The following is a 23,543-nucleotide window of genomic DNA, read 5'->3' on the forward strand; positions in this document are numbered from 1 at the left end:
AAATGGTTCATGGGGGTTTAACGTCCCAAAGCGAATCATGCTATGAGGGACGCTATAGTGAAGGGCTCTGCAAATTTCGACCACCTGGGGTTCTTTAATGTGCACTGACATCGCACAGTACATGGGCCTCTAGAATTTCGCCACCATCTAAATTTGACCGCCGCGGCCGGGATCGAACCTGTATCTTTCGGATCAGCAGCTGAACACCTTAACCACTGAGCCACCGTGGCGGCTGTTGCCAACTGTACATGTAAGACTTAAAACTGACTGCAAACATCTTCACCAACTATATGCGGGAGTAACAACATAGAAATGGGCTTTGGCATAGCCGAGAAGTACACAAGGACAAGGTGCTTGGGTGGCCTTTCAGTTCAGTACAAGATTGGCTTGTAGTGGGTACGAGAAAGATTGCTATGGCAGCATGGAAACATGATAAATATGGTTGATGTTTGGCGACAAGCATATGTAGTGGTGAAGTGCAGCAGCAGCTGAAGATAGTATGTACGACTCCACTGAGGTAAGAAAGCTTAGGAAAGGCCCTCACAATCCAAGCTCCATTACAAGTGTGCCGGAAGTAATGTATTTTTGCAAGGATTACGGAGTGTTTCGCCAGTGGCACAGTCAATAATAACGTTGGGTGCAGCGTCGCATCCTCGGCTGCTGTGCAAGTGTGCTGAGACGGTGGCCAATAAGCAAGGAAAAGAGTCCTCACGTCCAGCTTCAAAAAATGCGATGCAACGTCATCTTCTAAACTGACTACCTTGGTTCCAAGATGGCCAAACTATGTTCAAGAGACACCGAGGACAAATAAAAGTTGGCCTGCATCGATAGACTACCATGTTCTAATCCCAGTCACCACCTCACCAACGAGTTTATAAGCTAGAAAAGGCTGGTTGGTTGGCTTATGGGGTTTAATGTGCCAAAGTGACTCGGGCTACGAGAGACGCCGTAGTGAAGGGCTCCGGAAATTTCGACCACCTGGGATTCTTTAACGCACACTGACATCGCACAGTACATGGCCCTCTAAAATTTCGCCTGCATAGAAATTCAAACGCCGCGGCCGGGATCGAACCAGCGTCTTTCGGGTCAGCAGCCGAGCACCATAACCACTGAGCCACTGCGGTGGCTTATAAGCTAGAAAAGAGAAAATACAGACATTGCCATCACCAGCCGATTTCATACGTATAACATGTTTGTATTTTAGTGTGCGGATCCCGATAAGTCTTTCGCTGCCGGACAAACATTAACACAGCCACAAAGAGCCATATAATTATTACAGAGAACAATATTGGACGAAGTTATCCTCAAGCGTCTATTAAGGAGCATGGAGAATACATTTGAGTTTATCTGGGCTCCTGAGGCTTCAGATTTAAAAGCAGGCAGTGCTTGGTTAGTTGTGGTAGGTATGTGGTCTGTTTCAATGTTGCACACTGGCTGCGAGATACGCCACAGTGGAGTTCTGCGGATTAATGTTCAAACATAGAGGTTTTTAAAAAGCTGCCACTTTAACTTGTCTTCACATAATATAACTGAAATTTTCTTAGAAAAAAAAAAGGCACATGTTTTGACTTCAAGCCATACCAAGCAATTGCTACAGCAATGTTTCTAGGGAGCAACAAAGAAACAACAACTGAAACTTTATCTTTATTGTCAATTTATGTACAAGGCACTCAAAAATAGGTATGTGCAGGTATCACTACAACGCCAGGTTTGCTGTAATCCTGAACATCGATGTATCGTCGATAATCGCAACCAAATACCACTGCAAAAATCGCTGGATGCCTGCATTCTGTCCGAGAATCCTGCAGGTAACGTGGGCCGCTACGCCTTTGACCAGGTGTGTTGGGAGCTATTGCACAAAAGAGTCAAATGAGATTCTTGGGGAACACTGCTTTTGCAACAGTATTCACTCTTTTGTGGAAGTCTAAATAAAGTGAACATGGCAGGACTAATGTGACGCTTTACCATGTGCAAGTCAGTGCACAGGCATGCCCAAGTTGCGACTAGCACAAAGATTTCACGAAATAAAAATAAGAGGAGGATAAAAGGATTGTGCAGGCTTGAGGTCTGAAAACTCATCACAACAAGTGCATGGAGGAACAACCACATAAAAAAAACATATCTTGCACTTTGACACTAAAAGAAGTGCAGCAGCTCGACATGCAAATCACCATTAACGGAAAAAATGTTGCAAATAAAGGTATCAAGGCAACTCACAATCTGTTTCTTTGGGTTACTGAAGGTCCCGCACAGCGCCAGTTCTCGTGCATGACGGAACGCTTTCATTTTGTGACACTTTGAAAAAGACAGCAGAATACAAAAGCCACATTACAGCTACACACCAAGTAAACAACTGCCATGCCACAACACTCACACAAAATGCATCACAAAACTTGACAGGTTCACTCAACATGCATGCACACACACATGCACACACTCTACCCTACACTGAAAAATCTGTGCAGAAATCGCAAGTCATGCGCTGTTAAAGTGGCCTTTTGCAAAACACTTTTTGAAATGTTTTCACATACTACAGAGAGTTAATAAAACTATAGAATCTAAACTGAGCCTTTGAACTGTTTTGCCTAAAGCAGTGCTTGGTTTCTACTTCAAGATAAAGACAAAAAAATACGGAATGTGACTGCAGGCGAATGCTTCCCAAAAGTCCTGCTGCAGTATCCATAAAAACTTTTGTTCACAATTCCAGGTACTTGCTACTAGTGTCACGAGGCAAAGAAGAAAAAAAAAAACATTTGTGAACAGGTGTACGACGTGAAAAGCGTATTGTGTGAATTGCCCTTTTGCATTGAAATCTAGGGACTTTCAACAAAAATTTGTTTTGCCCAGGAGTTTTTGTTCACTGTGCCACTGCCTCAAATAGTAGTTTTCAAGCACTCTGCAGACTGCAGAAATTTTGACAGAACAAAACGAGACTATTTTTAGTTCCAGTGTGTGCAGAACATTAAAATTTTGAGCCGGTCAGTGACCTTACAGGACACATGCTCTGCTTGAGGGCAGAGGTAGTGGATATTGGAACTGCCAGAGGAAAGTAATTAAATTTTACTTCCAAGGGCAAGGTTTGATCAACGCAAACTGTACAAGGAACAAGGCACCTAAACTGAAGTGGCAGCAGTGTTAGCTGTCTTTACAGGGTGTGCTAAAGGAGTGTTCTATATTGGCTCCAGAAAAGGTAACTATGAGGCTGTTATGAGATAATGGCACAGTTACCACAACAGCTAAGACCTGCAGATAGGCACAACCTGCAAATACATGCTCAGCACAAAACAAAGTAGTAGTGATAATGCAGCATTTAGAACAAAATGAATCCTTAAATCATATACTAATATATATATTTATAAACTGCTTTGCGGCCGTCTTTATAATTTTAGTAACGAATGCGATGCAATTTAAAAGCAATTACATATAAAATCACAGTTGTCTACTAAAATAAAAAAAGAAAATGCATAACAATAACAAAGAAAAGCACCTGTAAGTCATTAATTAAATACTACCCTGGAAAGCATGCTGTGTCACAGCACTTACAGGCTCCATTCCCAATTTCAGTTACATGTATACAATGTGTATTGTGTAGCCAGGCAAGCACTAACAGTGCGACAGGCTGATAATAGCTGGATAATTGCAGCATAACAGCATAAGTTAAAGCAGGGGTTCTCAAACTGGGTTCCGCGGGCTGTCTTCTTGTGTTCCGCGAGAACCCTCACCGGCTCTGACCCGGCAGCTGATATCAGACTGGCTCTGAGTGCTACTGAGCCACGCTTTGACTTGCTCTTAAAAGGGAAGCAGTACCACCCATCACATTAGTATTTGTATTAATCTGTGCAATAAACATTTAACTTTTGCAACTCTCTTTGCAAAAATGCACTCGACAACATTGCTGGTAAGTGAAAGCAGGGGGGGGGGTTCCCTGGAACTTATTGAAGGCTTTTGGGGTTCCTCCAAGCAAAGAAGTTTGAGAACCCCTGAGTTAAAGAAATGAAGCCTGATGCAAGTTTGATGTTGCAAGCTCATGTGAAAGAGCAGCTAAGAAGGCCTGCAGCGTGCTATAGGGCTGCCTACATTCATAAGGAAAGCTACCGTCTACACACAGTTTTCTAGTGCTCAAAACCGAAAGCTTTCACTGCCTGTAAAAACATATGCGCATCTGCTACGCCTAGCAAACTGAGGCAAGGCTAGACCAACCACTCGAAGTGGGGCTTATACTATTGCATTTTCTTGAATCTAAATATAAACGCAACAATTCCAGCACCCCAGTGTAGTTCCGTCTATACCTAGCTGCCCAATGTGTATCACCAAAATCACGAATATGAATAGAAAAATGCAAAGTCACCATTAGCCAGATCTTGGACCATGCCAGTGATCACTAGGCTTTCGTTAAACAAAAACATAGTAAAAGCATGGTAACATAGGCATCATTCTCTAGAGATGAAAGCAAGCTTGTCTCCTTAAAGGGATACTGAACCAAACTTTTGGAGATGCTCTTTTGCATGTAAACAAGAGCTTGACTGCTAAAATTGATAAATATGACAAACATTTTAGCGAAAAAGGCGGATGACACGCTTTTTTTCACGATTTATTGCCGTATCGTTGCACCTGGTGGCCGCCTGTGGAAGCTGCGACTAGACGTCATAACACCCGCACGCCCACTGTTCCCACAGAAGCACGATTGCCATCGCTACTCGCGGCTTTTCCATGTCTGTCGTCTGCTCACGGCGTACACAGATATGTCAAAATGTTAATCGATGCTGTCTACATTCCATAACCATATGCACGCTTACGTCCGCTAAATGCAGGTACTTTTTCCGGACCTTGTGCCATTTCTAGCATTCTCGCTTTTAAAACAGAAGCGCGACGATGTTAAGACTAGTGGCGCCATCAGGTGGTTAGGAAGGGAAGCATTGTTGTCAACAAACCGACACCCCTCTTAGCCTAAAGGGGGCAGAATCTTCACTCTAAATAAAAAATAAAGCAAATTTATTACTCGAAAGTTTTCTTATGTGCAACAGGAGATGAAGCGAAAGACTGGTGGCCCATTTATGGCCAGTGAACGCGCTGAAGAAGCCAGTAACAACGACGCAACCAGTCCGAAGCGACGTTTCATGCATCGAAGGGCGCCGCCATATTTGTCGCCGCGGGAGGGTGCCATGACGTCACGCTTTCCACCTCGCGCCGAGCGGGAGGGCTTGGCGCGCACTCATGAAACATCGAAAATAAAACCATCCGCTGAAAAATATGCGCAGTGACGACTTGATTTCGGTGTAATCACATTCCGAGAATCTATATTCAGCCTTTTTGTTCAATTTTCAGATTTTTCTTCAGTATCCCTTTAAAACGCTGCTGCAAGTGGTGATTAAAGAGGATAATAACAATGTCTCCATCACGAATACTGATTTAAAAGTGGAGTAAGGCCCCACATATCAACGGAATTCCACACACATGTGGTCTCAAACACAGTAACACAATAGGTTGATCTTAATCTCAAAGTGGATGTAAAAAAAAAAAAAAACGAGCACTAATAGATCTAAATAGGGCACACTTATAAACTACTATACCATTTAACTCAATAACAACAGAACATACTACAAAAGGCACTGATGACATGCAAGGTATGAATCATGCATCAGTTTGTCAACAAGGCAAAAAAAAAAAAAAAGAGTACCTCGCGATAATGTTAATTCACTTTACATGCACCCTACGGTTGCCAACATTCACACCACTGAGTACAGTGAACTGTGCATGACAGTGCATGCAGTGCCATAAGACAAACATTGCAGTCAACATTTTAGTCCACAACCGCATTCCGTAATTCCTTCACTAGTCAGTTTTTGCTAGTATATGCAAACCACTGCCAGGCATAAACAATTACACACACAGAATGTATGCCAGTTTTTGTGGCGCGCACGCTGATGCCGATGACAGCCATTATCCTTTGTCAATTACGCATGAATTTCAATGTGTGCGGACATCAGCAAAATCAAGAACTTTAAATTGATAACTGCACGACCCAGGTAAAAATTTCTCGAGTAAATGTAAACCACAGCTTTCTGCAGAGCTTACATACTGGAAACATTCTAAAGGGCCCCAGGTCTTCCCTTTCAAGTCAAACGATTATATTCTGATCAACAGTGTATGGCACTGCCTAATGAACTTTTCGCAAAAACTTTTGAAAAGTTACGTATAGAACAGTTAGTAAACTGACAGCCATCTCAGACAATGGATTCAGTCACACATCTCGCAGCTGTGTTCCTTCCAAGAAAAGACTTTTGAATGTCAGGCAACTAGCTTTACTTTTTCCTCTCTAGGAAAGGGCTGTATAGAGTTAGATCAACATATGTACGGTGCCTGATTTCAGCTGCATCAGTTGCACGCTTTCATCCGTTGTCTGGACACAGCATGTCACGATAACACAGCATGAATCCTGTTGAACAGCACAGCTGTGTAAATGGCAGCAAGATGCAAGCAGCAAATTTAGACTGGCACTACACGAGCAGAAGAGAGCGACTGCACTGCGACCAGTCACTGGGGAAGCACGCCACCTGCCAATCAGGATGATGGAACAGTGAAGTGCTGCAGGTCATTTATAAAGTGAGCGAATCTTTTTTGTCAGTGGTACAAAAATCGGTCACGTCAAAGAGAATGCAAGGGGAATTAGATTTGAACTGCTTGTCACTTTCGCAGTGCAAATGGCTCTATTTTGTAAAGACGATTGCAACTGCCTAATGTAAAAACTGCACTTGCTTATTTTAAATGGCCAAGGCAGGCCAGGGGCCCCTTACAATTTCATTGTTGATGGCCCGATTACGGCACCTGCTAGACTACAATGTCAGACAGCAGCAGTCAGATGACAGCTAAAATTAACGCTATGTGATAGTTTCAGGTAGAAATCTGCCAAGCACTGGAACTGATCTTGCGCTGTTGTAAATTGCTTGGAAATGACATGCAAATATATATGATGCCTATCACAAATGCACATGTGTTCATCCAATGAAATCAAGTAATTCATGATTACATATACAGGTACTATAAAATCATTCCCAGCACAGCTGTTCAGTCAGGTATAAAAATTTTACTTGCTAAAACAAGCTATGCACACTGTACCCCAGCTTGGTGCCAGATAAAAACAAAGGGATGATAGCTACTCAAAGCATGGAGTGCTTGGATAGAGGCTATATCCAACAAAAACAGATGAAAAGAGCACACTAAAAGCTGCCAACGAATGCCTTAATTGCAGAAAGTCATCTAAGAAAGCACTACTGGAGCACTGGAATGAACACAAAAAAAAAAGGAAACGGGCACAGATTTTACCATGCTCAGAAACTCAGCAGCACCACCAGACAGCGATCATAAACTCAAGAAAGCCCTCCAATAGTTTTATAGAGCTGAATAGTGAGGTACAACTGCATACTAGTTTGGAATAATTTTTCTGGTGAATCATGTACAATTGCTGAAGAATAAATTATTGGTCCGGGCTCACTTCATATTAAAGGGGTCCCCGAAAGGGGCCCTCAAAGGTTAAAAGGCGCTGCTTGATGAATATGCTCCAGCAAGAATTTTTTAATGCGCTTTGACTACAAGATAACTCAACTTCTACAAAGTTTGGACTCTAGCATCTTCGCTCCTTTCCCTCTCCTCTAGCCACTTTTTGCACACTCAAAGGTCGGCACTCCTCTGCTGGCTCCAGCGTTGGCTGCCAAATGCGCGTAGGAATTACCTGTCCCGACCTGTCGTAGCGATGTGGCTGACTGGCCGCGGCCATGGTAGCTGCGTGACATCTGAAAGAACTTAACCAATAGCCAGCCATCTCTTAACCAACATAAGCAGACGTGAGAGACATAGGAAGGCACAAGTATGTAGTCGTCGGAAAGGGCTTCCCAACTTTCCCGCGCGATTGTGGGTTCTCTGTTGCACGTAGAAGTGTATTATTTGGCTCAGGTGTTCATGACAACCCAATGTAGTGATTAAGAGAGTTTGTGTACTTTTCTCCGAAGATATTTCAGAGTCCCTTGAATTATCAGGAGGTGCACGGTACAAAGTTAGATCCACTGCCAGCAAAGGCACAGACTTGGCTGGCTGTCTATTCCCATTCAAATCCACTAATTTGCGCCTGGTGCAGCTGCTTTCACATGCAGTTGAGATGCCTACATACTTATGGCACCAAAGTTGCCATGCATTGTTCACAAGCACAGTGAAATGTGTGTTCCAAAGACTAATAATAAAGCAATAGAGAAATACGGAGTGATGAAAAGAAAGACCAGGATGTATTGTACAAACGAATAAGAACAGTGCCAGCTGAGAGAAAGGAAATCCCCCAGATCGTGCACTTGGTGTCATCACAAGGGTGCACAAACACACGCGCACAGTAGTGGGTTTGTTATCACGAGTGAGAAAGCTCCCGCTCATCCACCACCTCGTATTCGTCGATGTCAATGTCACTACCTTGGGAGCTGTGCCGGGAGGTGCGGGGTCCCACAGCAAGTGGGCGCGACTTGGATGCTTCGGGCTGCCGCACCGGTCTGCGGGAGGTCAGGCCTCTGATGAGTGCCTCATCAGCTTCTGAGTCGGAGCTCTCCTGCCTGAAGTGGGAGGATGCGAAATGCATGGGTGCTGGCGGTGGCGCAGTGGCAGCAGTGGGCGGGGAGTCCTCAGAGTCGCACACCTCGCTGAGCGAGGGCATGGTAGTCATGTCAGGAAGGAAGCTGTCCAAATCAGTCTCTTCATCATAGTCTGGCATGCTCCCCATGCCTTCATAGAACTGCGTCTCTTCATCTGCAAGAAAAAGCCACAGCAGGTGCGAATACAGTTGGCCAACATATGGCCCTGCCCTGATGCATTTACACTTACAAAAACTGAAAAACTGAACACCCATTTAGGCTAGCAAATAATACAGGAAGAATGCATTCAGTAGCAGTGACATTCTGTAACTCCTTTTCGGAGCTTTTATTTCATTGCTGAGTCATTTTGGTTAGAGAGAGAGAGAAATGGACGGAAAGGCAGGGAGGTTAACCAGGCGGGAGGGGAACAAAGGGGAAAAAAAGAAAAAAGAGCGGCAATGAAATGAGTTTTCCAAGTGTCCAGCGACCACTATGTCACGGGGACAGAGGGCATGCACTGAAAACTTAAAGATTATAGAGGGGAATACAACCCCGAGTCTCTTAAGAATCTCAGGAGCGCTTTCACCGCTTTCCTTTGTGAGGAAGGTTGTGTCATTTTGGTTAGCCTAATGCAGCAGGACAGCAGCGGTACGCAATGATGCTAAGCGCAGATGCACCAATCACATGTCACAGAGCAGTTGTCAGTTGTGACATTCGCAGAAAAGAAATTCTAAAGCTCTTCCCTGATACGACTATTGACTATGGCAATGTTACAATTGGAAATGTGTGTGACACCAAGCTAGTGTTTAAAATTGCAGAGGTACAAACATCAGATACACAGATTTCAGTCCCCAGCTTTTGTAAGTGAGAGATAAAGGGCACTGAATGGCAGGAACTATGCCAAGGTTGCCTAAAATCAACCAAAAGTGAGATGAGGCAGAAATGCATTCTTCTGTGTAGGTGAAGAAGAAAATGCATTATTTGAAGAATGAAAATGCTACTGAGCACTATCCTGCCTATCTACACTCAAATAAATTGAAAACTTCTTTAAAAAGGTGATACCAGAGGCAGCACCTCTAAATTTAAAATATGGGTCTGATGCTCCTAATGGCATCTAAATGCCCATCACCATACGACCTTTAGATAATAAGAGATAAAATGGAACTTCAGCAAAGCCAAGCTCATCTTTAAAAAGCACGCACAAAATAACAGGAAGGTCATGGGCATGCAGATTTTCAGGTTACTTCTATATGCCCCATTGCTGCACACTCATTTTAGCAATAGCGAACAATCCACTTCTGATTGTCACACTCCTGTGCAACCTGAGGAGAATGAACGTTCCGTTGGATAGCTCTCGCATTGTGTGCACCGAGAGCTCATGGACTTAGCGGCAAAAGACAGCAAAAATACTTCAGTTTTTGAAGGACACTGGCCTTATAAGACCGTGCTAGACACACATTCATTCAATTAAGGGGGGGACTAGGGTCTTTAAAGCATTTTTTATTAGTCAACATATCTTGCTAAAACTTATTATGCAAATATATATTAAAAAATGCTGATTTCAAATATGCATTTAGATCTAAAATATCTCACTTGGAAAGAAATGTATGCCAAAATAACTAATCATAATTAGGCCATTTGTTATGATTGTTTCTCAGCTTAAAAAAAAAAATCTTTTTAAGAATATGCAAACATTTGCAAAGACTCACTCCACATCCTAAAGCTTAGAAAAAGCCTATAAATTCATTTTGTTGATCATAAATAACAAAGTCTGAAAGAAAGAACAATGTGGCAGTAATTAGCCCACATCTGACCTAATTTCTAATCTATTATGTTTAAGAGAAAAAGGATGTGCAATGGACCTTTGCAAATGTCTACATATTCTTAAAAACGGTTTCTTTAACTGAGAACTTACCATAAAAGTCCGTAAGAAATGACCTAAGTAGGATTTTATTTTGCCATATATTTCCTTCCACGTGAGATATATAAAATCTAAATGCATATTTAAAATCAGCACTCTGATAAACCAGCATGCTAAGTTTCAGCAAGATATGCTGACAATTTAAGACCCTCATCCCCTCTTAAACGACTCAGGCGGACCAACTGCTGACAGACGACTGTAAAGCTGATCCCACTAGTATATAAACACCATTACCACTTCCGATAATCGTCACAGCAGCTACATTTAGGACAAAACATTGAGACGTCTTTGACAGGCTATGTTCTGGAACCACCCAAGTGCAGTTATGGCGGCAAGCTCAAATGTAACGCTCTCCTCATTCACAACAGCTTTCTTTTTCACACCCATCTCAAGTGTGGCGTGTTTTTGGGAGACTCCAATACATTAAAGGGACAGGAGGAGAGCTCTATTAATATTTTTTTTATAGCAAAATCCGATAGTTCGGCACTTCATGGCTTTGTTGCCACTTGGCCGGCAACGAAAGATGCATTTATTTCTAAGAAATCTGGATTCGAAGTTGAAAAAGTTCTTCCCGCCGCTCCGATTCAAACTTGGGATTCTCTTATGACGACACAAGACTAAGTGACGTGAAACATGACGTAACGCAGACTCCGTGATTTCTGGCGGCCAGCAGAGCGGCCTAGCAGCAGCCGAAAAGAAAGCTACCGCGGGCCGCACGTTGAAAGCATCTATCGGCTATTGCGGCCGTCGCTACAGTCGCTTCATTTACGTTTGCACCGGCGTTTTGCCAGCGTTACGATGGATTCTGTTCTCGAAGTCGTCAACGAAGTTCTTGCAAATAGACACCTTTAGCATACTGTGTACCTTGTTACTGTTACTGTTGTGAACTGATGACATCAAGTCACTCTATGCATAATCTCAGCCCAGATTTGGTGAATTTGCCCATTATGTATTTGCCATTTATAAAATAACTGCATCTCTTTAAAGTAGAGACCAGCCCATAATGGTCAAAAACTAGGACAGGCTGATGGTAGCAAAAAGTGCACAAGTCCGAGAGCAAGAAGCACACAGGATAGGCAACACAGAACTGCATGCTACACAAAAGACAGGATGGGTGTGCCAATGTTTGTCCTGCATACTGTATTATCTGATATATAATAGTCCTTGTTCTTAATTCTTTGTTTATGCATTGTTATACAACAGTTTAGCTTACGCACAGCGAAAATCGACATGCCACTGCACGCCATCGTTGCCTTGCATTATAACTGTTTGAAAAGGATAGTGATTTGTTATCATATGGCTAGGATCACATAATCTTGCACAACCAGACTGAATGCAGCGGAGGCAAGAAGTGTCCACAGCGCACAGTCCAGCCATTTTCTCAATTTCAGTTTTAGAGTCATGTGTTCTTGTGCAATGCGACACCATCGGCGAGGCAAAGGAGCTATAATGCAAAATTCAAGTAGCGTGTCATTGAATATATGCTGCAGAATGGGAACCAGGCAGCAGGGAAGCAGTCTGACGCGTGCAAAAAAATTATCTGACACTGGCATAAAGCCGCAAGAGCGCTCCAGTTGATGAAGCCAACAGAAAAGGCAGCCCACAGAAAGAAGGCACATTGGCCAGAGCTCGAGAACAGTCTGCTCACAACAGCTGCTGCAAGCGTGTACTTTCATCACATGCTCTTTTGTAATGCTTACCATTTGTAGCACTCACCATATGATCAGGTGAGTGCAATTAATTTGCAATTTTCAGAATAACTGCCATTTGCTGGGGGGTGCAACTTATGCACCAGAAAATACGGTACCTATTCTCTAGTCGTCCACTGCACTGTGTACCACCTCAAATAGATAGACTCACGAAACATGATACAATAGCAGGCATGCAATGGCTGCAAGCAGCTGAAGACCCAAGGTTTTCTGTGTCTGCCCAAGCACAAGAGAGAGACAGACTTCAATGAATACAGGAAAGACCCAAGCACAAGAGGGCTGAAGGAGAAAGAGGGTACAGCACACCAACCCAGGGAATCTAGAGGCGGTGCAGCGGCAAGCTCCCGAGGCAGAAGCGATGTTTCACTGTGTGTGCTCGACTTGGTGTCAGATTCCAGAGACAGGCTGAGCTGCTTCGCCAGAAGCTTCTCGTCCATTTTTGGCAGAAATTCCTCCAGCTCATCCGGCTCTTCATCACTGTTAGTGGGGTTAAAACCCTCCCCGCCACCATCACCTAAAGTGAACGAAAAGTGTGCAAAGGAAACAGCAGGTGTGAGCCACAGGAGTTTGAAAAACTGCGCAAGAAATGGGAAGACTGAAGGCAAGCTAATCTGCAAGTCATTGCGACTGCTCCCGAATCAAATTAAGATTGACTTTTTTATGTGTTTGTACAAAGCACACCTTTGTTAAAACATGAAACCCCATATTACCAGAACAATTCACACTTTTCTGTTAGTACGGAAGGGTTGCATGACTGCAACAGCTCGTTGGACTCAGCTGGTGGTTGTGGTTAGCAGTGGTTAGCACACAGTAACACTCAAAGACAGTGCAAATGAAAGGTTAGGGCAGCACAGCAGTCAATGTGCATGCCAGCCTGGTTAGTCAGGGAAACTTGCTCTTTCGTAGCCATATGCTTCTGGATATGCATTTGTGCAGAGGAAATAAGGCAAGGCCGCATAGATGACATCAGAATCATACTTTTTTTGTAGAAAAAAAAGAACATATCTTCTCTTCACAGAAGCTTGCAACATTACAAATGGATATTTCTCACACCCACCAAGCTGACCTGATGTCATGTATAGCAAGAACGTCATCATTAGGAAGAAGGAAAGGCTAATGCAATGACCAAAATAGCGAAGTTTCATTCTTTTATTGCTCTCATAGGATTGTACTGCACTAGTTTTCCCGCTCTGGCTCTGCCCCTTATACTCCATCTCAGCCGGTGAAGCTGAATTGAATTTTCACACTAAGTTGCATGGAACTCAAAATTGGTTCTAAGAATTCAAGGAGCTCTGGGTAGCAGAAAGTCATGACAGCCATCTACGCATCTACGGATGGGACATTGCATCCCAGCATACAACAACTCATGTGAGAGCGGGTGAAGCCACAAGCCGAAACTTCTAATGCTGATCCTTGCCATGCTCCAGTGCAACAAGGGTCAGATAAGCTCAGTTCATGGGCCAGTGCTAAACATCAGATAAAAATAGAGAAAAAGTTTGAAAGTACACATGTGCACTACAGTCGATCCCATATATAGGGTTAGCCGTATAGTTCTATAAATAAAATATGCTAACAGATAAGCTTATCTGCAGCCTAGAAGCAAGAAGAGGGTGCACCTATGCTAGCAATGTGCTTCCTGCAGTGGTGTGCTGCCCAATAACACACTAGTAGTGCAAGGTTCACTGCGTGTCGCTAAGCCTAGGTGCTTCACATCAAACCCACAGTGGATGGTGCTTTGAAACTGGCAACTGCTTATCATAAAACATCTAATCTTTTTGCCAGATTACCATAACTACGATAATTTCACTTAAACTGAAGGTACAGTTGGCTTCTGCAATGTCTTCAGCAGCAAAGCTTGTGGGAAAAAAGCATGCCAGGCAAGAGCCGCCTCATGCCAATGGGTGCGGGTGATATCTGCCTTCGTTGCTAGATCCAAGTTCTTCCTTTTTTTTTTGTCTATAGCTCTCGTAATCATCAAACATGGCACCAAAAATAGATCACAAAGAAGGCACCACACTGCTCCAGTCACAAGTCTGAAGACTCTGCACCAACTGCACCACCATACAAAACCTCATTGTCTCCGACACACTTTCCCCTTCCTCCTCTGATGCCTTTCGCGCCCAGTCACACTACATGCTTCCCTCATTGTGTGCTTTTAGAGAGTCTCTGCATGGCTAGCATTGCCAGCGGGTGTCCATGGCAGCGTGAACAGCATTGCTGCAGTTCCTCCTCTCAGAGGCCACTTGGCGACTTTGCGGTATGCATGAAAGGCGATCACAGCAGCACGACTAGGAGAACCACCAATTGTAGGGGTGCAGCACACCACTTGATACGCCGCACATTACACTGAACCTGTGTCTGATTACATGCACAACAGTGCTATACTTCTGAATCAAATTTTAAAGGGAATGTTTTGACTGTTCAACAGAGACAACAGCTCAAAATATCCAAAGTTAACTGTATACGTGTGGTTGCTTTCAGCAAAGATAAGCTGATGTCTAGTGCAGTGCTGTCTTTGTCCTTGTCCTGTGAAGCCAAGTTACCAGAATGCAAAGTAATGTCTACATGCCAGTGCCCAATTACAGGAGAAGGCATGTGAGGAATTCACTCCCTCGTCCCTGCCATGAGCTAGACTGCTTAATTGGGTGTGGGAAAGCCCAGCAATGCAGTACGCCTGCAAAAACTTGCTGCTGAGTTCATCCACGGACTCATGCCATTTGAGTCATCTTCATATTCTGCACACCGAAACTTTCAAGGAACGAATGCCCGATACACAGGCATTCATTTAGTTCTAGATTCAGTGCCATAATCCAAATCCAACTTCTGAAACTCAGCGTAGGGCAGCATACTGGGCATCGCATAGTTAATCTCCCTGCCTTTCCATTTATCTCCCTTCTCCTTCCCTAAAACTCAGTGCACAAAAGCTCATAGTTACAAGGTTCACACACTAATTCACACTAATCCCCATTGGCAGTGGAGCACCTAACATAGCCTACACACCCACTCGACCACTCACACAATTATCAAGTAATATTTTGGCATAAATAATAGAGTCGAACCCACTTGACAGCCCCACTTGTAATAAACACTTGTTAGCATGAACAAAGGTGCATGGTGCAACCATCACTATCTACATTAGGACTATGTCACCAAATTTTAGATATAACGAATGTCTGTTGACACAAAATTCAGTTACAGTGAACACACAGGCACCATGGACTTGTGTGCCAGGGTACACTGCACTGTCTTCATTGTGGTCCAACAAGAGCAATGCTGCTTTTCACCTCAACTTGTGTGCACATTAGTGTGGGGCTTGCCCACTTAGAAAAGCATGTTATCATACCTTACAGAACTATGGAAAGAGACATGATCTCAACCTGTGCTGGGGCGTATTCATCAGGTGTGCCAGTTACCGACAGCACCAAGTGCATTGATCACAGATCCCTTGGAAGCCAAATTAGATGTTACAAGTTTAAAGAGCTCCAGTGCCTACTTAGTCAAACCTGCGCGCTTGTATGGCTCTCAGCGAAGAGCTGATAGGTGGTTGCGCCTCGCAGACAGAAGCACTGCATACGAGCTTCACATAAAGATGCTTTCTTTGGTACTGCGTCTGTGCCGAGCTAGCCGAGTGTCTCCGAGCTTCATTTGACCCAAAAAAGCTTGAGCTAGAACTAATGTTTGGATGAAAACCTAAAGCTTGGACGGTGTGCAGCATTTCCTGTGCATGAAAACTGGCAGCCACCACTGCAGTACCGGCACTCAGCACTTTAGCAGGATCTTTTGAGAAAGGCTGCCACTGGTCAGCGCTCAGCAAGGAAAGCATCCTTGCAAAACAGAAATAACCATATCTGCAAGCACATATTTCGTGTCTAGAGGATATGTGCCCCATAATTAAAAGCGGCCTTTCACCATGAGACACACTAGGCCTAAACGCATAGTGCCAATAACCCCGTTGATCGCAATGCCAGCAAACGTGCCAACCTGCATCAAAGCTTGGCCACCCCAATGAAAACTTCTGGATATAGCCCAGTCAGCACACCATGAAAGATCGCCTAGCAGTTTTCGTCGATATTATGATTAGCCCACTCACTGGAAACATCCCGTATAACGATCTAATGGCACGTCATGGTCATGTTCGGTATTAATGGACACGACAGTACATACACAAATATGGTGCATTTTTAACAATTACCGGTACTGAAGTTTGACGAAAGGTTTTGTGCAATTACTTACATGACGAAATTGCATATACTTACTTCGCGGCTTCCTCCTAGGTGGTTTCCCGGATGCTATTCTCAAAAGTGCGTCGGCCTGTTCATACCACGTGGCTGGTATGACATACAGCACGATGCCAGGACCAAGGGTCACAGCCATCACTGAAACATGCGTAGAGCCCCACATTATGAGAAATTTTTTATAGAGTTTTGCATGCAGAATAAGGGTCCCCAACAAACTTACGCAAGCCATAAAGGATAAGAACACCAGACACCATCCTTCCAAGTACAGCCGTCATAGCAAAAGTCGATGACGCCAGGATGCAGAACTGCAGGAGGAAGACAAACCAGAGATATTACACAGGTAAACACAGCCAATACTGCGATTTGCGCCAATACAGGACTTCACGCACTCTCGGACACTGCAACAGCATGCTCAATGCCTGAGGGGCTATCAGGGACGCCGTAGTGGAGGGCTTCGCATTAATTGGGACCACCTGGGGTTGTTTAATGCACGCTGATATCGCAAAGTACACGGATGTTTTTGCGTTTCGCCTCCACTGAAACACAGACTTGATTTTGCGACCTTGGGATCAGCAGCCCAGCTTTAAAGCCACTGAGGTAGCGCAGCAAATCCTTAATGCCTTCTGTCATCCTATAAAAGCATTAATAAAGGTCAAAATAGGCGTTCTGAAAATATAGGTTGCGAACATAAAGTGATTAACTGCTTCCCAATATGCGGCTGAACGAAGTTAAACATGCTGCATTAATTAAGGCCACAGGAGAATTTCGCGAGAAGTGCAGCTCACTACAGCCACAGCTGAACAGACATCACGGACATTTTTAAAGCAACAAGACTACTTAAGAATGTTCAAAGACAACTTTGCCAAACTAGCATAGGTCTTACTGAAGGTAATGATCAACAAATTTTTGTAAGTAAGTGTGAAAAGCAAACAGAAATGGGTGTTTGGTGTTATGTGGCATCAAAAGGTTGCGTCATCTATCCACTAATATGCCAAGTAAAATGACAGTCGACGACATTTTGTTTTTTTCAAGGAACAGTGACAGAATCCTCTTTGAAGGAGGAACTTTCAGCAGCGGAAATTCACAAGAGGATTCAGCATGAGTATGGTGACATGTGCAGGAGTTCGCGCAGTGTGAAACGATGGGTCGTACATTTTAAAGACGGCCAGGCGAGAAATGACGATCAGACTCAAAGTGGCAGCTCTCAAACAGCCGTTACGGAAGCCAACAAGGAGACTGTCGATGCACTCATCAAGAAAACAGGTGAGTAACAATGGATGAAATAGTGAGTATGGTTGAAATAGGGCACAATGCAGTCTAGGGGATGCATGAAACCTTAGGTTACCAGAAGGCTTGTGTACACTGTGTACCACACTTACTGACCGAGGATCACAAAATTCAGTGCAAAGCTGTCATTTCAAAACTTATGCAAAGATATTGGAAAGATGATTTCCTGCCCTGCATGTACCTGGTGATGAAAGCTGGCTTCAGCACTGAGCATGAAATCAAACCCTTGCCCCAAACAAAACAAACTGAGCCGTCAGCTGCCCAAGTCAGGGGCATGGTATTCTGGGATGCGGAAGGACTATTTTTGGTTGATTACCTTGAGCCTGAGCAAACAATAAATGCTGCTCCATACGCTGAAACGCTGCACAATAAGCGATCTTCAAGTAAAGAGATTTTGCAGCACCACAATGTACCCCCTCACACTGCTTGCTTAACAAACAGAGGAGAAAAGTGGGGGAACAGGGTGGGAAGTTCTGCACCTGACTTACAGCACTGATCTGGCTCCTTCAAACTTCCACTTGCTAGAATATATGAAGAAGCATAAAATGGGAGGCCACAGATATGAGACAGCAGAGGCAATCTACGCAGCAGTGCAACACAGTCACTATAAGGCTGGAACGGAGATCTCCTGGAGGGGTATTTTAAAGCATCCCAATGATTTTTAAAAAACTGTTGCTCATTATTTTCATCATGACTATCATACAAAACACTACAAGCAAGATTCAGTGCCATTCAAAATGCAACTTTTTAGGTCACTTATAAAAGCACCATTACAACCAAAGTTTGTCACTCTACATTTAGCAGTTTGCATTTGGACAATGCACTGACCAAGGTGGCCATGCCACTATTGATGATTTACATCTATACCACGAGGCCAAATCACACTTAAGGCCCCCAATTTTCTGCGGCGGAAAATTTTAGACTTTGCAAACTGAGAAAAAATAATCCATGAAATTCTGCGGGAGACAACAAATAAAGCTTCAAAACGCTCCTTGCTTTATATTCTGAACCAAGGTACAAGTGTAGTGTCAATTTCTTTTTTTTTTCCAAGATTTTCAAGGTAGTTAAAGCAATCTTCGCCACTGGGCTCTGAAAGCCACCAGGGGAAGCCAGCTTTTTAACGACCTTGGGGCAAAGCACGCAGCATGCAAGTACGAAGAAGAAAGTGGCTATGGATATGGAGAGAAGTTGATATGGGCTGTTGAGAAAGACAAGGCACTGAAAGAGTTGAGTGGCGTAATGAAAGCAGTTAAAGTTAACAAGGGAAATGCGCAAAATGAAGACTCGGGACGAGAAGAGCCCAAGGACAGGCGCATACTCGCGTCTGACTTAATTCAGAAATAACACATAATTATACCTTTATGCGTGCCAAATCATTGCCTAAAGCGCACATGCCAGCAACCTTTTTTTTTATATATATGCAATTTGATTCATACATCGCTTATGCAGTTGTCACCTTTGCCCCCAAAGAGAAAAGCCTCTGCCAGCTCAGACGGCACGTGAGCTGGCAGAGGCTTTTCTCTTTGGGGGCAAACATGGTAACTGTGTAACTGATTATCAATCGAACTGTATAAAAATGAAAAAAGGTTGCTGGCATGTGCACTTTAAGCAATGATTTGGCAAGCATAAAGGTATAAATATGTACTATAAATAAATAAAGTCAGTCGCAAGTATGCGCCCGTCCTTGGGCTCTTCTCGTCCCGAGTCTTTTTTTGAGCATTTTCCTTGTTTAAGTATGTACGACCGACTCGCCCAACAACGTGCACTCTTAATGCAATAAAGAGCAAACGGACACAGGAATGGGCAGCTCGAAACACCAAGTGTGGCGGTGACTATGGCTGCTGCGGTGCGGGAGGCTGTGTGCATTAAAGTTTTGGGGAATTTGGCTCGCTCTATTGTGGCACATGCATCTGAAGCATTGCCTCCTAAATAATGCTGACGTATCTGCCGCTTTTGAGTCTTAGTGTGCCGTCTGCGCTTTGCACGACCCTTCGCCTGTGGCTGGCGTGAATAGTTTGAGATTGCATTGTAACTACAATATTTATTTTGAAATTCTCAGGAACTCTCAGACCTCCATCTCACATTGTATTCACATAAATAAGGTAGAATAGCCATTTTTTTCCCATCATGGTGTACATAACAGCAATGGCATGAAAAATGAGAATGCGAGAGCTAACATGTAATTCCGCAAAAAATGCTCCAATCCGTGATTTGTAGCGGACTCTCGGGAAGCTAGGGGCCTTAATCACACTGCTTTCATTGAAGGTAGTCTATAGCCAGATGTGCCTTGCACTCCATGATAGTCCTCCAACAAGTGAGTTGGAAAAAAAAAACTGCTTTAAGCAACAATAAAAACCAACTACTGCTGCATTAGGCAACATTTGAAGGATGCTTTCTAGCAAGGCTCACATCACAGTAATCTCTAGCTACAATTTCCGTTGACGTTCTACACATTTTGAGCTGTGCTTATATACCAGCTACTCGCTTTGCATGCATCGTTTAAGCTGTGATGTGCAAGTTTCTTTTAAATACATTTGTTTAGTGCCCAAAGCTTTTTATGCAGGGTGTGCATCTCAGCGCCATGAATGGTGGCTATGAAGGGGGTGCTGAAGACTGATGGACGACTAATGAAAGCAGCTCTGGCAAGAGCAAGGCGACAAGTGAAAGGACTGAAAACCTCCACTGAATAAATTGATGGCATCAGCAATCAAACCTTGCTTGTCCTTGCTTCATCAGACTCACTGCTCTGGCTAACAAACAGAAACACCAACCAGAAGAAAAGGCTGTTCACGAGTTTCGCACTACTATTGGCTCGAACAGCCCAATCAATGCATACAACAGCCACCACCGCTGCATTTGAGAGTGAGTTTCAATACCGCACTTGATCACCAGCCTCTATTCATTTTCCTCTGTCCAGATGGAAGCTGCAGGAAAATACATTTTGTATTTTTGAACTTGACCGCACAAACGAAGTAACAAGCATCTAACGACCACTGAAGGGAACTGCAGAAAGCTGTCTTGCCAGCTATGTGACAGTAATCTCCTTTCAGTTGAGAGGAAGTTCTCTTTCGCGTCCCTTTAGTTCAAGGGAGCCTGAGGTGGTTGTATGAGAAGTCAGGTGGTTGTATGAGAAGTCATGCAAACCTATCGTTCACTTCAACCACCCAAACATAACTAAGATTTTCCCACAGAATCTAGCTTGTTCATCTGCAACCTTAAAATGATCAACACCAAGTGCAAGTTTCCTAGGGGTCTAGTCTTCAATGTAGCAAGGAGCTACCAGCATCACATGTTTACATAAAGCTATACACTGCGAAATACAGTAAAAAATGCACAGCAATCACACAATGTGATGCGACAAATCTGCATTAGAAGTACTGGTTGTACATTTCGCTTTTACATTGACTGCCCTTCCACTCTACCTCTGAATTTGATTTCGCCGCTTCTCATTCTGCTGCTCAGTTTGTTTCCGGTGGGTGGAAGCTCCTGGAGGCCTTTTGGAGGGGGAGATGCATTTTTACCGGTGGGTTGGTCGATGATTGAGAGGTGACGTGCTTCTCCAGCATATGGCCACCTGAGTCTGCTTTGAGTTAGGGGGCATGACGGCCTGAGTTGCCTAAGTGCCATAAAACCCAACAAAACACCTGTGTGCGCTGCACCCCATTCTTCTCTTCCAATGAGATGTTCATTTTCCAGTGTGAACAAGCAAGTGTTCTCGCTTCAGCTTGTAGTTAGTCTGCATTTCTATGAGTGGTGTGCATTATGTCATTCCGTCAAATAATTTGCACTCCCAAGTATCATTGGAAATTAGCTTAATTATAACATGAGGGGAAAGTTTCTTGAAGTAGATGTAGACAACTTAAGCAAGGGAAGCTAAATTTATGTCCATAGTTAGGAAAGGGTGTGAAGAATTGCATGATGAACTATTTAGCTCCCAGAAAAATCCTATGCATTCTGCAGCTTTTCCAAGACTTCACAGATGTCTCTGATATCAATTAACAGTACAGTTCTTCCCATGTCCATCCTGCATGCCAAGGCGATATGAACAACAGTCAGTCTGCTCCAAGACAAGGCATCTTACTAGGCTGCCGAAGGCAGCATGCCTTTTTGCCCTATCAGCAAATGCAACCGTGCAAGTGAAAGCTCATAATTATGGAGGGCACTTAATTACATGCTTTGAATGCAAAAGCGTTGTCATTTTATTTTTCATTCCTCTCCCTTCTTTTCTAATTTTTTCTCTCACTTTCTAATTACACAACCGCTCATTAGCATACAGTCGTAAGGCAACGCGTACGCTAGGTTCACCTTTACTTGCTCGCCAAGAAGCAACAATGTTTTGTGACCTATGGGTTACGTGCTTGCCTGATCATCTCGAAGTCGTGAGTTCAGTTCCCCGCACCTTGAGAAGAAATTATATTTTTCTTTGAAATCACGGTGACATCACCTGGGATTTTTGGGAACACTGCTGCTGGTCAACGTCGACGCCGGGTTTCGTTGCTGATAAGCCATAATAACGTTTTCGCATTAAAAAGTTTCTGCCACCAGAAGACGCATAAATGGCTCCAACATAGCCTAACAAAGCAAGACAAACAAAGTGAAACTTACCAGTCCTGGATTTGTCCTCCGCAAAAGGACAACGTTCCCAATCCACTTCCGAACACTCTCTGACCAGTCAGTGATGTAGCGGCTCAGTTCTGGGACACTGAAGACTTGTGGATGTATGGGAGTCCACCTTAAAAGAAATGTTAGAGCTGTAGAGGGCCACTCAAAAGAGAAACAAAAAGCACTATGTTAAATAATGGAAGCAAGCAGCTCATCAGGCTAAACTGAACACCAGAAAACTGAGCTCCATATAAGTAGGGCACTTTGTTTTAAAGCTTTATTTTTTCAAGAAATTGAGAGCAAAAATCTGGCAAAATATGTTTTTAATTCAAACTCTGGTAAAACTAGAGTTATTCAAAAAGAAATCCCATAATCTCGGCTTTTTCAGTTCCTTTCCCTTTTTTGCAGCAGCAGCAAAACATGGATTACTATGGGCACTCGCTCACATGCAGGACACAAAACACTATTTTTGCTGAATGAACATGGAAAAAACAGAGGCCATTTTAAACGAGCAAGAGCCCTGGAGCAGGAAGTCGTTAGCCGTGGATAGCGTTTTACGCATGGTGTCGAATAAATGCCTGGTCAGTATATCTGGGTTTTGCATCTGGCTTCTAAAAGTTACTTTTCAAACATAGCCTCAAATTAAGCCATGTCATGAATAACAAGCGTTAAGAGGCTTTAGATCACCAGTTCAATGAACACTCCTCTGGTAGGAGCACAGAATATTTTCGTGCGGTGTCTCCAGCTTTGTTCAGGAAAACATATAGGGTCCGTTCTGAAAGTAGTAGGACTGGTTTTTTCCTGGGCGAACGGGCAGGCGAGAGGTGGTCTGCGCGTGCAGGATCGTTGAAGGGGGATATTGGGAATGCTGGGGAAAATCGGCAGTCGGCTCTCTGCCGTTGAAGAGAGGAGGTCGCTTGTACTGTGAACCCCTGTCGAAACGTCTCGTCACGCAGAATCGTTGAGCGTTTACTGGATCAGCGATATGCGATCAAATTTTGAGTAAATCTTGGTAAAACAGGCAAAGAGACTCACAACATGATTAAGGAGGCCTACGGTGACGCTTCCATGAATAGATCAGGTGTTTTTTGAGTGGCACAAGCTTTTCCGAGAAGGTAAGGAAAGAGTGGAGGAAGACGACCGCTCCAGACGCCCTTCGACCAGCATGACCAATGAA

At 43.7% G+C, this 23,543-nt stretch overlaps 1 protein-coding gene across 4 annotated transcripts in view; it reads right to left on the minus strand.

Annotated features, from left to right (window-relative positions):
• Positions 1–1,631: 1,631 nt before the first annotated feature.
• The window catches only part of LOC149342192 (reticulophagy regulator 3-like), a 36,019-nt gene continuing 14,107 nt past the window's right edge, over positions 1,632–23,543 (minus strand). For 2 of the 4 annotated variants that reach the window (XM_089544471.1, XM_089544472.1), the window contains exons 3-7: positions 22,370–22,496; positions 16,698–16,782; positions 16,496–16,615; positions 12,550–12,753; positions 1,632–8,784 (exon numbers count right to left, since the gene is read on the minus strand). In XM_089544471.1, the coding sequence (XP_089400597.1) occupies positions 8,393–8,784; positions 12,550–12,753; positions 16,496–16,615; positions 16,698–16,782; positions 22,370–22,496 (928 nt within the window). In that variant the 3' untranslated portion in view covers positions 1,632–8,392. The remainder of the gene's footprint in view (positions 8,785–12,549; positions 12,754–16,495; positions 16,616–16,697; positions 16,783–22,369; positions 22,497–23,543) is intronic. The other 2 variants (XM_089544474.1, XM_089544473.1) reach the window with 2 other exon arrangements.

The sequence above is a fragment of the Amblyomma mixtum genome, chromosome 5 (assembly GCF_055824585.1).
Source record: "Amblyomma mixtum isolate Tamu chromosome 5, ASM5582458v1, whole genome shotgun sequence".
NCBI lineage: Eukaryota > Metazoa > Arthropoda > Arachnida > Ixodida > Ixodidae > Amblyomma > Amblyomma mixtum.